General features: G+C 67.1%; 2 protein-coding genes across 2 annotated transcripts; one reads left to right on the forward strand and one right to left on the reverse strand.

Moving 5' to 3' along the window:
- The first annotated feature begins 170 nt into the window (after positions 1 to 170).
- Positions 171 to 2425, forward strand: CCDC137 (coiled-coil domain containing 137). Its single transcript, XM_017812191.1, has 6 exons — positions 171 to 435; positions 860 to 990; positions 1166 to 1370; positions 1632 to 1714; positions 1843 to 1922; positions 2059 to 2425. Exons 1-6 carry the CDS (start codon positions 197 to 199, stop codon positions 2263 to 2265), a joined length of 945 nt encoding a protein of 314 aa, XP_017667680.1. The 5' UTR covers positions 171 to 196; the 3' UTR covers positions 2266 to 2425.
- On the reverse strand, positions 842 to 10522 carry GPRC5C (G protein-coupled receptor class C group 5 member C). Its single transcript, XM_017812190.1, has 6 exons — positions 10460 to 10522; positions 6189 to 7230; positions 5384 to 5478; positions 5015 to 5158; positions 4492 to 4846; positions 842 to 853 (listed from the first exon to the last, which is right to left on the reverse strand). Exons 2-5 carry the CDS (start codon positions 7204 to 7206, stop codon positions 4814 to 4816), a joined length of 1290 nt encoding a protein of 429 aa, XP_017667679.1. The 5' UTR covers positions 7207 to 7230; positions 10460 to 10522; the 3' UTR covers positions 842 to 853; positions 4492 to 4813.
- Positions 10523 to 11715: the final 1193 nt, after the last annotated feature.

An 11715-nucleotide genomic window follows, 5' to 3' on the forward strand; every position in this document is an offset into this window, starting at 1 on the left:
CCCCGCCAGGCCCCGCGCCCCCCGCAGCAGCATCCGGCCCCGCCCCCTGCTCGAGTGACAGCTCCCTCAGCCAATGGCCGCCCGGCACGGCCAACGGGGTGGGAGTTAAGGGGAGGAAGCGACCAATAAGGAACAGGGGGCGTGGCAGCGAATCCGGAAGTGGCGGCGGAGCGGCCACGTGAGGAGCGGCGGGGACATGGTCCGGGGACCGGGACCGGGACCGGGACCGGGACCCGCACGGGGACCGCGGCAGAGACCGGGACCGGGACACAAACAGGGACAGAGACCGGGATCGGGGCAGAAACAGGGCCGGGGACCAGGACCAGGACAGGGACAGAAACCGGGACCGGGACAGAGACCAGGACAGAAACCAGGACCGGGACAGAAAGCGGGACCGAGATCGGAACATGGACAGGCCGTTCCGCGGCGCAGCAGGTCAGCGCCCGCGGGATCCGGTCGGGATCGTGCCTGGGACATGGACCCCAGGGGGGGTCTCGGAGCGCGGGTGGGCCCTGGCGGGGGTCCCACACTCGAAGGCTGGGTCCTGATCTCTCCCCGTGCCCGGTTCCGGATGTTTCCCTGTGCCTGGTCCTGATCTCTCCCCATGCCTGGGTTCCAGTGTCTTGCTGTGCCCGAGTCCTGATGTCTTTCCATACCTGGATCCTGGTATCCTGCCATGCCCAGGTCCTGGTGTCTCAGTGTCCGGGTCCCGCCATCCCAGTGTCCCAGTGCCCCAGTGCCTGTGTCCTGGGGTTCCATCCCCCGAGTCCTGCTGTCCTGCCATGCCCGTGTCCCGAAGTCCCAGCCTCCAGCTCCTGGTACTTCCCTGCAGGCCTCTCACTGTGCTCATTCCCTGCAGGAAGGAGAGGAAGGTGGACAACATGAAGCCCAAGCACCCCGAGGAGCAGGAGATCCCGTTCCGCCTGCGGGAGATCATGCAGAGCCGCGAGGCCATGAAACGCCTGGGCCAGGGGAAGAGGAAGGCAGCAGGTGGGACACGGAGCTGGCCTGAGCAGGTGGCCCAGGGCCTGGCCCAGGAGCCCATGGCACAGCTGGAATCTGCCATGGGAGCTCCTTGTCCCTCTGGTGATGTCCTAGCCTTGCCCTGGCAGCAGGAGGGACCCTGGGGTGTCACTGCTGCAGTAATGTCCCCTGTCTCTCCTAGAGAAGAAGCAGCAGCAGCAGAAGCCCAAATCCAAGGGGGACATCCCGGTGCCCAGGTTCCGGAGGGGGAAGGGGGAGTCGGAGCGTTCCTACATCTGCCGCATGGAGCAGGAGGTGCAGCACGTCCTGTTCCTCACCGAGAACCAGCTCCAGCGGGAGCCTGAGCGGGAGGACACAGCCCCAGAGAAGTCCCAGAGGAAAAAAGAGTGAGAGCAAGGCCATGGGGGCCAGATGGGGCCAGCCCAGGCCTGTGGCCTGTCCCCCTGCTCGGTTCTGCAGGGCAGGTCTGGCATTGGCAGTGGCTGGTGGGGCAGGTGGGGGGTTATGGACCCCCTCTCCATGGATTTGGATCTCTGGGAATGGAGCCACAAGCCTCCTGGGGGGCGAGCTGTGGGATTTGTGTGGCTCCTGGGGGGTAGGGACTCACCTCCTTGCTCCCGAGCCCTGGCCACAATGAGGCTCCTCAGGTTTCAGAAAAAGAAGCTGGAAAAAGCTCGGAAGAAGAAGGAGGAGAAGAAGGCGGACATGCTGGAGAAGAGCCTGTTCCAAGGTGGGGCTGGAGCAGGGTGGGCTGGAGTGACCCCCAGCCCTGGGGGGCAAGCTCATGGAGGGAGGGGATTGGGAAGCCGGATTGGCACATCCCCAGGGGCTCTGACCTGACTCTGGTTTCCCTCACAGACACGGTGGCGTTTGGGGAGGTGGTGACACAGCCACCCACCATCACCTCACGGCCCCGGGGACGGGGTCCTGCCGAACAGGTGAGCTCTGGGGACAGTGCCACTCCCCCGGGTACCTGCAGGGCTGGGGTGGCCTCAGTGGAGCGGTGGCAGCTCCTGGCAGCGTGGTCCTGGTGTCTCATCCTTCATCCCTGAGCTGTCCCGGCTCTGCCCACAGGCTGGACGGAAGCGGCTCCTCCTGACACCTCAGCTGGGCCGGAGCCAGGCGTCCCCCGTGTCCCCCGTGTCCCCAGTGATGTCTATGGCTCGCCGGCGCATCGTGGAGGAGGAGCGGGCGCGGGTCATCCAGGCCTACAGGGACATCCAGAGGCGGAAACAGCTCCAGCGGGAACGTTCCCAGGCTGGGCACAGGGCCCTGCACTGAGCCCACCCTGGTCCCTCTGCAGAGACCGTGGGACTTGAAGGGGACATTGTTGTGATGCTCTCCTGTTGCTGCTGAGCTCTGGGACTCCCACAGACTCCCCGGAGTGGGGTCCCTGTGGTGCCACGGACCTGCTTGGAGTAAAAGTGCCAGTGGGAGCTGATGGCATGAGCATGTCTGTGCTACGGCCCTGCCCGAGTTCCTAAGGGACACTGCTGTGCAGGCAGATGGCAGTGCCAGGCATGTCACTGTCACCACAGGCTGGCCCTGGCAGGGCTCTGGTGAGGGCAGGACCCTCATTGCTCAGCCTTGAGGAGACCCCAGTGCCTGGCCATGACCCCTCCAGCTCCAGTCCTCAGGGGGAGGAAAGCAAGGCAGTGCTGAGGACATGGAGCATCCCACAGGGCTTACCTGCACAGCGTCACCTCCCTGTGGTGTCACTGCTCATGGCACTATGGAGCCCCTGGTCTGCGGCCGCGCCACCCGTGCCCTCGGCACTGCTGCCTGTGTGCCCCCCTGGCCCTGGCAGACCCCTGATGACCCCGGTGCCAGGTGTGCTGCCACATCCCCACCACTGCACCCACACCCCCGCCGTGCCACCCGCCCCATCCGTGCGATGCCCCCCGGCAGCCCCCAGCTCCGGGCCCCGGGGAGGCTCCGGGGGCTGCTCCCGGCGTGGCTCAGCCGTGTCTGCCCTCACCTGCCCGCACAAAGGCCCCGCTGTTCCACGGCCCCGCCGGCACAAAGCATTCCCTGTTGGAGCGGGGCTGTGGCCGGCGCTGGCGGCACCGGTGGGATCCCGCGCTTCCGGAGGGGCTGGGCATGGGAGGGAGCCACCGGCAGCTCCGCTGTCCCCACCAGAGCTGAGCAGGGACAGTCTCTACCGCCCTGCTTTTCGGGGTCACCACTGTGCCCCTTGGGAGGTGGACAGGCCTTTGGGGTTGTCACACACTGGACCCCGCTCTGCCACATGGTGCCAGTGGCTGGGAGGAGGGAGCGCTGGGGTGACAGTGGCCCTGGGGACACCGAGTGCCTGGCGCTGCTGGGCGATGTTCCTTCTGCCACCTGGCACCAGGTAAACACAGGTGCCAGGTAAACACAGGTACCAAGTAAACACAGGTACCAAGTAAACACAGGTACCAAGTAAACACAGGTACCAAGTAAACACAGGTACCCAGTAAACACAGGTACCAAGTAAACACAGGTACCCAGTAAACACAGGAGCCAGATAAACACGGGAGCCAGGTAAACACGGGTGCTGTGGGGGGGCACGGCCACATCCCACTGCAAACACCCGCCTCCCATGGCTGTGTGTCTGGAGCCGGGAGCGTGGGCGTGTGCCAGCCAAGGGCACGGTGGGGACATGGCATGTGCCACACTCCCACTGTGTCCCCCTCGTGTGGGGACTGTGCAGGGCACACGTGCCCGCTGGCAGCCCCTCCGCCGCCATCCCGGCTCCAGCTCAAGGAGAGCAGGTCACCCGCCTGCCCCCACGGAGCCATTCCAGCCCTGAATAATTCATGGCACCGATGGCCGCAGGCTTCCTGCCCAGAGGAGGAGGAATGGCTGTGGAGGGGAAGGCAATCCGAGCGGGAAAACCACCGCGACCTTGGCACGTCCTCCATGCTGCGCTGCCTCCTGCCCGGCAGCCCATCTGCCCACGGGATCCCGGCCCAGCCGCCCTATCTGGGAGGGCTGGAGGTGCTGAGGGCCCTGCCTTGAGCCCCCCTTTGCTCCCTGTCACCCCCCAAAAGGGGAACGTGGCACTGAGCCTGCAGGCACCGTGGTGGGATCAGAATGGGGGAGCAGCTGGTGACACACCTGGGGACACCTCCCATCATGGGCCACCTGTGACAGCACCGTAGGAAAAAACACCTTTATTGGGGTGACCTGAAAAAAAATGGGGAAGAGGAAAAATAACGGAGAAAGCCGCAGGAAGGGCGAGGGGCCCAGCCCCCTCCCCAGAGGGGTCCCCGAGCCCTGAGGGGGGAAGGCACCGAGAAGGCGGCTGGAACTGTGGGGCCCCAGCAAGGCACTGATCCCCCAGGCCCCCAGCAGCCCCCCTTCCCCAGCAGTGGGGAAACCGAGGCATGGCAGGAAGCAGAGCCAGGGACAGCTTTGTGTCCCCTCACACCCCGTGGTGGGAGGGGGCCGGGCCAGCTCAGGGTCCCCAGGGCTGGTGGGGTCAGCATGGAGCCAGGGGCTCAGTGCCCTGGGTGGGGGTCCCACCAGCTCCCCAGCTTCAGAGGGTCCATGGCCCGGGGGGACACAGGATATCTGTGCATCACAAAGGCAGTGAGCCAGTCCTTGAGGCAGGCTGTGGGGTCCGGGCAGAGCTGGCAGCTTGCGGGTGCCATGGCCAGGTGGGACAGGCAGGTGGGAGCGCTGGCTCTGGGGCCGTATCCGGGCATCCCATTGGCAGGAACTGGCTCTGGCTGCTGGCCAGAGTGGGATTCACACGTCAGGGCAGGATGAGGCTTGGCGAGACCTCGGGAGCAGGACGGAGGGGCCGCGGCTGTGCCAGTGCTGCGGGACCTGAGCCACGGGGGCTTCACCACCGGTTCCTGCTGTACGGGGACTGCACCTGCGGGCAGAGCGAGGTGGCACAGCAGTGGCACCAGGACTGTGGCTCCTGCGCCGGTGGCATGTGCACCCTGACCCACCGGGGGTCTCTGGGTGCTGGGCAGAGCCATCACCACGGCAGGCAGACTTTGCCCCCGCCATGGCCGGGTGCCCGCTGCTATTCACCCACCTGGAAGCTCCGGGTGTCCCGTGGGGTGCCGACGTGCCGGGCTTGTGCTGCAAAGGCGTCCTCGGCTCGGAGCGTGGAGCTGGCACTGCCGGGGGCCGGGCTGGTGGAGGCACGGGGCAGGATCACATCGTAGGGACCTTCACTCTGAGGGACAGACATGGGAGGTGTCACAGCACTGGGAACACCCCCAGCCCTGCAGGGTCCCGGGGGAGGAAGGCTCAGAGGGTGTCCCCCCCGTTACAGCAGCCATTGGGACACGGGGGTCGTGGCAGCCCCCACCCCCTCACCCCCTGTCCCCCATCCCAGCTGCTCCAGTTGGAAGCCCGATAGGATGTGGCTGCCCCCAGTGCCACCTGGTGTCACACTCACCATCCCCTTGTGCATCAGAGCCATCTCGGTGGGCTGGTACACGCTGGTCAGCAGCTGCCCGTTGTAGCCGCTGTACGGGGACACCGGTTTCTTGGCTGCTGAGACACAGGGACGGTCACCACGGAGCCACCCCCCCTCACCGGGGCTCCTGGTACCTCGTTAGCAGGTTTAATGAGCTGACTCAGCAGCTCTGTGCCTTTCCCAGGGACACTCCTGTCCCCAGGGTTGGCATCTCTGCGCTCCCAGCACTGCCCCTGCCTGGCTGCGGTTTGTTATTGTAGGGTCTCGTGGGTGCAGGTGCTGCTCGGGGGGACCCTCCCTGCCCCGTGGGGTACAGACACCTGGTGCCTGCCCGTGATGCCCACTGGGGTGACTGTCACCACCCCATGTTATTGTAGGGTCTCGCGAGTGCAGTGTCTGCCCGGGGCAGAGGGCCGGGAGCCGCGGGCACCCCACGCTGGGGAGGGAGCACCCAGCGGCTGCTGGGCTCAGCCCAAACTGGTAGGCCCAGCCTGGCCAGTTCTTGGGAACCACAACAGGCGTCAGTCCCTGGCAGGTCACTGCCAGACGTCTCATCACCCACCCACTGCTGCCACCCCCGGTGGGGACATCCCTGAGGGTCCCCATGAGTGAGGGTCCCTGGTGCCTGTTGGCAGCTCCACCACGGGGCAAGAGGGTCCCTGGTGAGCCCCAGTGTCTGCCAGCAGCCCTGCCACGGTGTGAGAGGGTCCCTGATGAGGATCCCTGGTGCCCACCAGCAGCCCCACCGTGGGGTAGGAGGGTCCCCGTGAGCCCCAGCACGCACCGAAGGAAGGCTCATCCATGGAGAAGGCTTTGTTCTCCACGAACATGCTCTGGGACTTCTGCTCCTTGAGGATGGTCTCGTAGCCCACCCCGCGCGTGGGGTAGCCGTCGTCCTCGAAGGCCTGCTCAGGGCTGCGCCGCGTCACGTGCGTCACCTCGGGGATGACGTAGAGCAGGAGGAAGGCGCAGGCGTTGCTGACCAGCGCGATGGCCAACGTGGGGTCATCCCAGCCGGGCTTGTGGCCGGCGTGCTGGTTCCCGTAGAGGTACATGATGGTCCACGCCACCCAGATGGCCACGGAGAGGCCGGTGGTGGCCAGGATGAAGGCGCTGTGCTTGCGCCAGCGGCCGTAGCGGCCGCAGAGGGTCGGCCAGGCCGTGCTGAAGGCGGCTGCCAGCAGGAACATGACGTAGATGAGTGCCATGACAAAGTCAGCATCCGCCAGCTGGCAGGGGTCCGGGGGGCCCTCTTGCCGTGCCACCGTGATGAGCAGCCACTCGGCGTTGATGATGACCTCCACCGAGGCGAGGGACAGGGCCACCGCCAGCGTCACCCAGCCCCGCGGCGCACGGTTCCGCCGCGCCAGGAAGTTGAGGGCCATGGCGTGTGCCAGCAGGCAGGAGAAGCAGATCCCAAAGAGGACACCGAAGAGGAAGCGGCGGGAGGTGCAGGTGGAGAAATCCGGCCCCACGATGAAGTCGAAGGTCAGGCAGAACAACCCGAAGGTGCCCAGGAGGAAGAAGACCTGCGTGGCCACCAGGCTCTTCTTCTGGGGGTCCTGCACGAAGGGCAGGCTGGCCACCAGCACGATGGTGAGCACGAAGGTGGTCACCACGCCGAGACTGGCCACCGCCTCCACTGCGATGCCCCAGCCCGCCGAGAGGTCACAGAGGTTGTAGTAGAGGGAGGAGAGGCCGTAGCTGCAGCCCGGGGGTGGGGTGGGCTGCAGGGTGGGCTGCAGGGTGGACTGCGTGGCCGCCGTGGGGAGCAGGGCCAGCAGCACGGCCGCGGGCTCCATCCTGCACCGCGGCACCCGGGGACCCTGCGGGACACAGCGGGGTCAGGGCATGGCGACCAGGGACATGGATCAGCTCCTGGCTCGGAGCATCCCTGCACACAGCCCCCCCCGGCCATCCCACAGCAAGGAGTGAGGTCCCGGGAGCCCTGTCTGTGCTGGCCCAGCTGAGCCCACCCCAGCAGGACCAGGGAGCTCCAGATGGGACCAGGCAGCCAAGTGTCCCCCATCGACTCCTTTCCTGGAGGCTGGTGGCAGCTGAGGGGAAATCTCCGTGCCCCGCATGTTCCCTCCTGACACGGGAATTCTCTGGGGCTGTGCCCATCCCTGCCACTGGTGCCAGGAGCAGGCAGCACTGTGCCCACTGGCTTCCTGGGAACACCGAATGTGGGCCCAGGCTGGATGGCAGAGGTGATACTGGAGGACAGGGCTGACCCTTTGCCTTGTCCCTGCATGCCACCACGTTCCTCTTCTCCTGTCCCACTTCCCTCCTCTGGCTCCGGGCACTGGCCCAGTGCAGGTCTCGTGTCCGGCCCACTGGCACGTAGGCAGCCGCAGCCTGGCACAGCACGGCACGGCACAGCCTGGCACGGCACGGGGTCCCGGTCCCTGTCCCCACTGCTGCCACCCAGGAGTGGGCACAGGGAAGAGGAGGCAGCAGAGAAGCTGCAGCCCCACTGCTGAGGGGAAGAAATGGGGAGGACACACCCGGCAAGCTGACTCCGGGGCCAGGACCCCTTGCTCCCCTAGGGGCACCCCGAACCGAGCAACCCCCCCGGGATGGGGACAGGGACCTCGGTACGAGGACAGGGACCCCAGTACCACAGTCGGACAGAGTCCCCGTGCCCGCGGGTCGGACCGGCTCCACCGTGTCGGGATCGGCTGCTACCCCCGCACCCCGAGCGCAGTCCCTCCGCACCCCCGGCCCGGCTCCCCCGCGCTTCCAGCCCAGCTCCTCCTGCAACTCCCACCCGCTCTCCCTGCACTCCAATCCCGCTCCCCCTGCACCCGCCACCGGTTCTCCTGCACCCCCGTTGGCTTTCCCCGCATCCCCGCCCGGGTCCCCCCGCACTCCCGCACCGCTCCCCCCGCGCCCTCATCCCGCACCGTCCCGGTGTTTCCCGGAGCTCTCGCCCGGTCCTGGCGCCGAAACTCCGCCTGAGCCGCCCCCGACCCTCCGGCCGGAGGAACTGAGGGGGCGGACGGAACCCGGTCCCTTCCCGTCGCGGTTCCCGGTGCCCCCCAGCCCCGCGGGGCTCGCCCCCGCCCCAGCCCCACTCACTGGCCGCAGCCCCCGGTGGCCGCCGCTCCGCTCCGCTCCCCCCGCTCCGTGCCCAGCCGAGCCGAGCCAGCCCCGGTGCCGCCGCACCGTGCGCCTGCCCGGCCCGGCCCCTCCCCGAGGTGCGGCTCAGCCCCGGGAGCGCGGTCGGGGCCGGCTGGGACCTGCCCCGCCGCACCGGGCGGGGGCACCGGGATCCCGCCCCGAGGCATGGAGGGGGCTGGGGGCGGGAGCACAGCCCGGGCTGGGGGGGTGGAGCAAGGGGGAGCCCACCTGGTCATCGGTGTGATGAGTCTGTGTGTGTGTAGGGGGGAGGTGTCTCTGTCATCAGTGCGATGAGTTTGGGGGGAGTCTCAGCCTGTCTCTGCTGAGCGCTGCCCACTGGGAGAGATTCTCAAGGGACAAAGACAGAGTAGGAGGGGCTGTGTCACCCACAGGGGGCCCTGCACCGGCCTCCGGTGGGCTCGGGGGTGAGAGCCGGGAGCAGGGCTTGCAGGCAGCCCCGCCCGTGTAAGGATACACAGGCCTGGAGGGGCCTCCCGGAGGAATGTCAGCTGACGGATAAAGCCGGAGCCCTTGGCAGGACAGCGGGACCCAGAAAACCCCAGAAAAGCCCCGGAAAAGCCCTTCCTGTGGAGGGCTTGGGGCCAGGGCAGCCCCAGCCTGGGGGCACCGACAGGGCTCGGTGGTCCCTGTCCTGACAGGGGTGGTTGTAGCCCTGAAGCTGGGATGGGGTACCCCACAGACCCTGGGGATGGGGAAATGCCCCAGGAGATTTGGGGCACCCCTGGGAGAGGTTCCCAGGCTGATGCTGCTATTTCAGGAGGGTGAAGCACGAGGGCGAAGGATGCAGAGGAAAGTTCAATGTGCCTCTGGCAGGTCCTGCCCCAATCCAGGCCGAGGTAGAAACAATCCGGGGAGAAAGGGTGGCTGAGCAGGAGACAGCACAAGGACTGGCACCCGCCAGAGCCAGCAGCATCTGTGGCACAAAAACTGGCACCCACCGGAGCCAGGGGGGATGGGATGGTGTGTCCAGGCTCAGTGCTTCGACCGCTGCCACCCTCCTGCCCTTCTTCCTAAGGAGCCTTTGGCATCAGAATGGCGTTGGGGGTTGGATCATCCCTTCCTGCCCTCACAGGGCAGGGCAGCGCAGGCGAGGGGCTTTGTAGTGGCCCTCTGTGCCTCAGTTCCCCCAGGGATTTGGAATGCAGACTCCAGGACTGGATAGTCCCCACTCTCCAGGCAAGGCTGAGCCTTGGATAAGCGGTGCTGGGAGCAGAGGCCGGCTGTCCTGCCGCCCCCACACCGGCAGCCCGGCCTCTCCACCGGCTGCTTCCTTCCGCCGGAGGGTTTCCCGGCTGCTGATTCAGCACGAGACCCCCGTGACCCCCCGTGGGGCCACCGGCAGGCGTCTGTCCCGCCGGGGCTGCCCTGTGCCTACCCCGCGTTCGCCTTTGTGTCCCCCCCATGGAGGGTGATTTCCTCATCCTCTTCCCATGGGAACCCTCACATTCTCCCATGGTGGGTGATTTCCTTCCCCCTTCCCAGGGGCACCCTCATTTTCCCCCCCACAACAGATGATTTCTTCTCCTCTTTCCCGTAGGGACCCTTCCCAGGCTTCCAGTCCCCATTGTTTGCTCCTGGGGTTTTTGTAGGTCCTACAGAAACGCCCCACCATGCTGTGGGGTCAGTGGGGGGTGATGTCACCGAGTGCTGGGACTCGCTGCCCTTGGTCCCCTCCCGGGGCGGTGGGTCCCTGGCACGAACCTTCCAGCATGGGCAGAGCCCGATCCCAGTTTCCCGGTGCCCTGGGTGGGCTGGGAACCACAATCCCCGTGGTGGGACTGGGCAGAACTGGTCCTTCCAGCACAGAGGCCACGGTGAGGGGCTGGGATGCCGCTCAGCACCGGGATCTGGACCCCAGCCAGGCTCTATCCAAAAACATCGACACGCCGGGCGCATTTTTTCCAGGCTTACCTTTCCTCGGGAGCCGCAGGGACGGGCGGCTGGCACGGCTGGCACGGTGGCACCGCTGGCTGAGCCCTGTCTCCGCGGTGGCTCCCCTCGGGAAGGCGAGAGCCGTCCCTGGAGCCGGCGGTCCGGGGGGGTCCCTGTCGCCCTCCCAGCGCCTCCCGCAGCCCCGGCCGGGGCTCGGAGCCGTTTCCACCGGAGCCCCTGACGCCGTCAGCACATTTCCACCTCCTTTGCCAAGTAAATAAATACGCACCGGCTGGCACGGGGGGCTGGTGGAAATCGGGGGCGCCGGAGGCAATCCTGGAGCTCCCGCCGAGGGTTCCCGTGTCAGCCGAGCCCCCTGGCCCGCGGCCCCTCAGCCCCTGCCCGCCGGGTTAATAACTAATCCCTTCCCGGTCCTGCTCTCCTCACGTGCCAGAATTAATGGAGCGAGAACCTCCCAGGTACCCCCCGCGCCACCGGGTCGGGCTTTAACCCTGTGCCCCGGTGCGGATCCGGCCTGGGATGCGGTGGCATCCCTGGAGGGGTCTGTCCATGCCGGCAATGATCCGGGTGCGAGGGCAGGGTGAGGGCGTGTGTGGGTCAGCCCCACACCCCCGGGAAACGCTGCGCCCCATCCCACCCCTGTGTGGGCACAGCCGGGGCTCGGCGGGGTGGGCAGGGGGGGTCAATGGGGTTTGGGGGGTGCCTGTGTGCCCTGCCAGGGCCAGCTGAGCCCCTGCCCCCCTCCCAGCACCCCCCAGGGTCTGTCCTGCTTGGTCTCAGGAATCGGAGCAGAAAGCCTGGACTGTTTGGGGGGATTACACTAAGGACCTTATGGGGAATTAGGGTGGGGACAGGGCTGGTTTGGGGGGCTGGGGGTGCCAGCTCCTGTCCCCTACGCAGTCCCAGCTCCTCAGCGTCCCATCCCTGCCCTCTGGTGGCAGCTGGGCCCAGCGTCACACCAGATTGGCACTGGTGTAACTGGGTGCACCTAATGCAGGGAGGCATCGTGAGCCCCCTCCCCTGCAGCCGGTGGGAGATGCTGCACCCTTGTGTTTGGGGGACACCCTGGGTGCCCTGGGGGGGCTGCAGCCTGGCGGGGACCCCCCCAGAGGTTGTCAGGTAGGGGCCAGGAGCTGGGTGAGCCCCCTCCCTGCAGCCGGTGGGAGATGCTGCACCCTTGTGTTTGAGGGACACCCTGGGTGCCCTGGGGGGGCTGCAGCCTGGCGGGGACACCCCCAGAGGTTGTCAGGTAGGGGCCAGGAGCTTCGTGAGCC

Source organism: Lepidothrix coronata, unplaced genomic scaffold (genome assembly GCF_001604755.1).
Source record: "Lepidothrix coronata isolate B3197 unplaced genomic scaffold, Lepidothrix_coronata-1.0 Scaffold34, whole genome shotgun sequence".
Taxonomy (NCBI): domain Eukaryota; kingdom Metazoa; phylum Chordata; class Aves; order Passeriformes; family Pipridae; genus Lepidothrix; species Lepidothrix coronata.

What these genes read in the sequence shown, in the direction of transcription:
- GPRC5C (XM_017812190.1), bottom strand. Translation starts at nt 7,206, where the DNA reads ATGGAGCCCGCGGCCGTGCTGCTGGCCCTGCTCCCCACGGCGGCCACG. An exon ending in CTCTGATGCACAAGGGGATG is followed by an intron (nt 5,159 to 5,383) that starts GTGAGTGTGACA and finishes TCTGTCCCTCAG; the next exon opens with AGTGAAGGTCCCTACGATGT. An exon ending in GGGACACCCGGAGCTTCCAG is followed by an intron (nt 4,847 to 5,014) that starts GTGGGTGAATAG and finishes CTCTGCCCGCAG; the next exon opens with GTGCAGTCCCCGTACAGCAG.
- CCDC137 (XM_017812191.1), top strand. Translation starts at nt 197, where the DNA reads ATGGTCCGGGGACCGGGACCGGGACCGGGACCGGGACCCGCACGGGGA. An exon ending in GGGGAAGAGGAAGGCAGCAG is followed by an intron (nt 991 to 1,165) that starts GTGGGACACGGA and finishes TGTCTCTCCTAG; the next exon opens with AGAAGAAGCAGCAGCAGCAG. An exon ending in AAGTCCCAGAGGAAAAAAGA is followed by an intron (nt 1,371 to 1,631) that starts GTGAGAGCAAGG and finishes GAGGCTCCTCAG; the next exon opens with GTTTCAGAAAAAGAAGCTGG.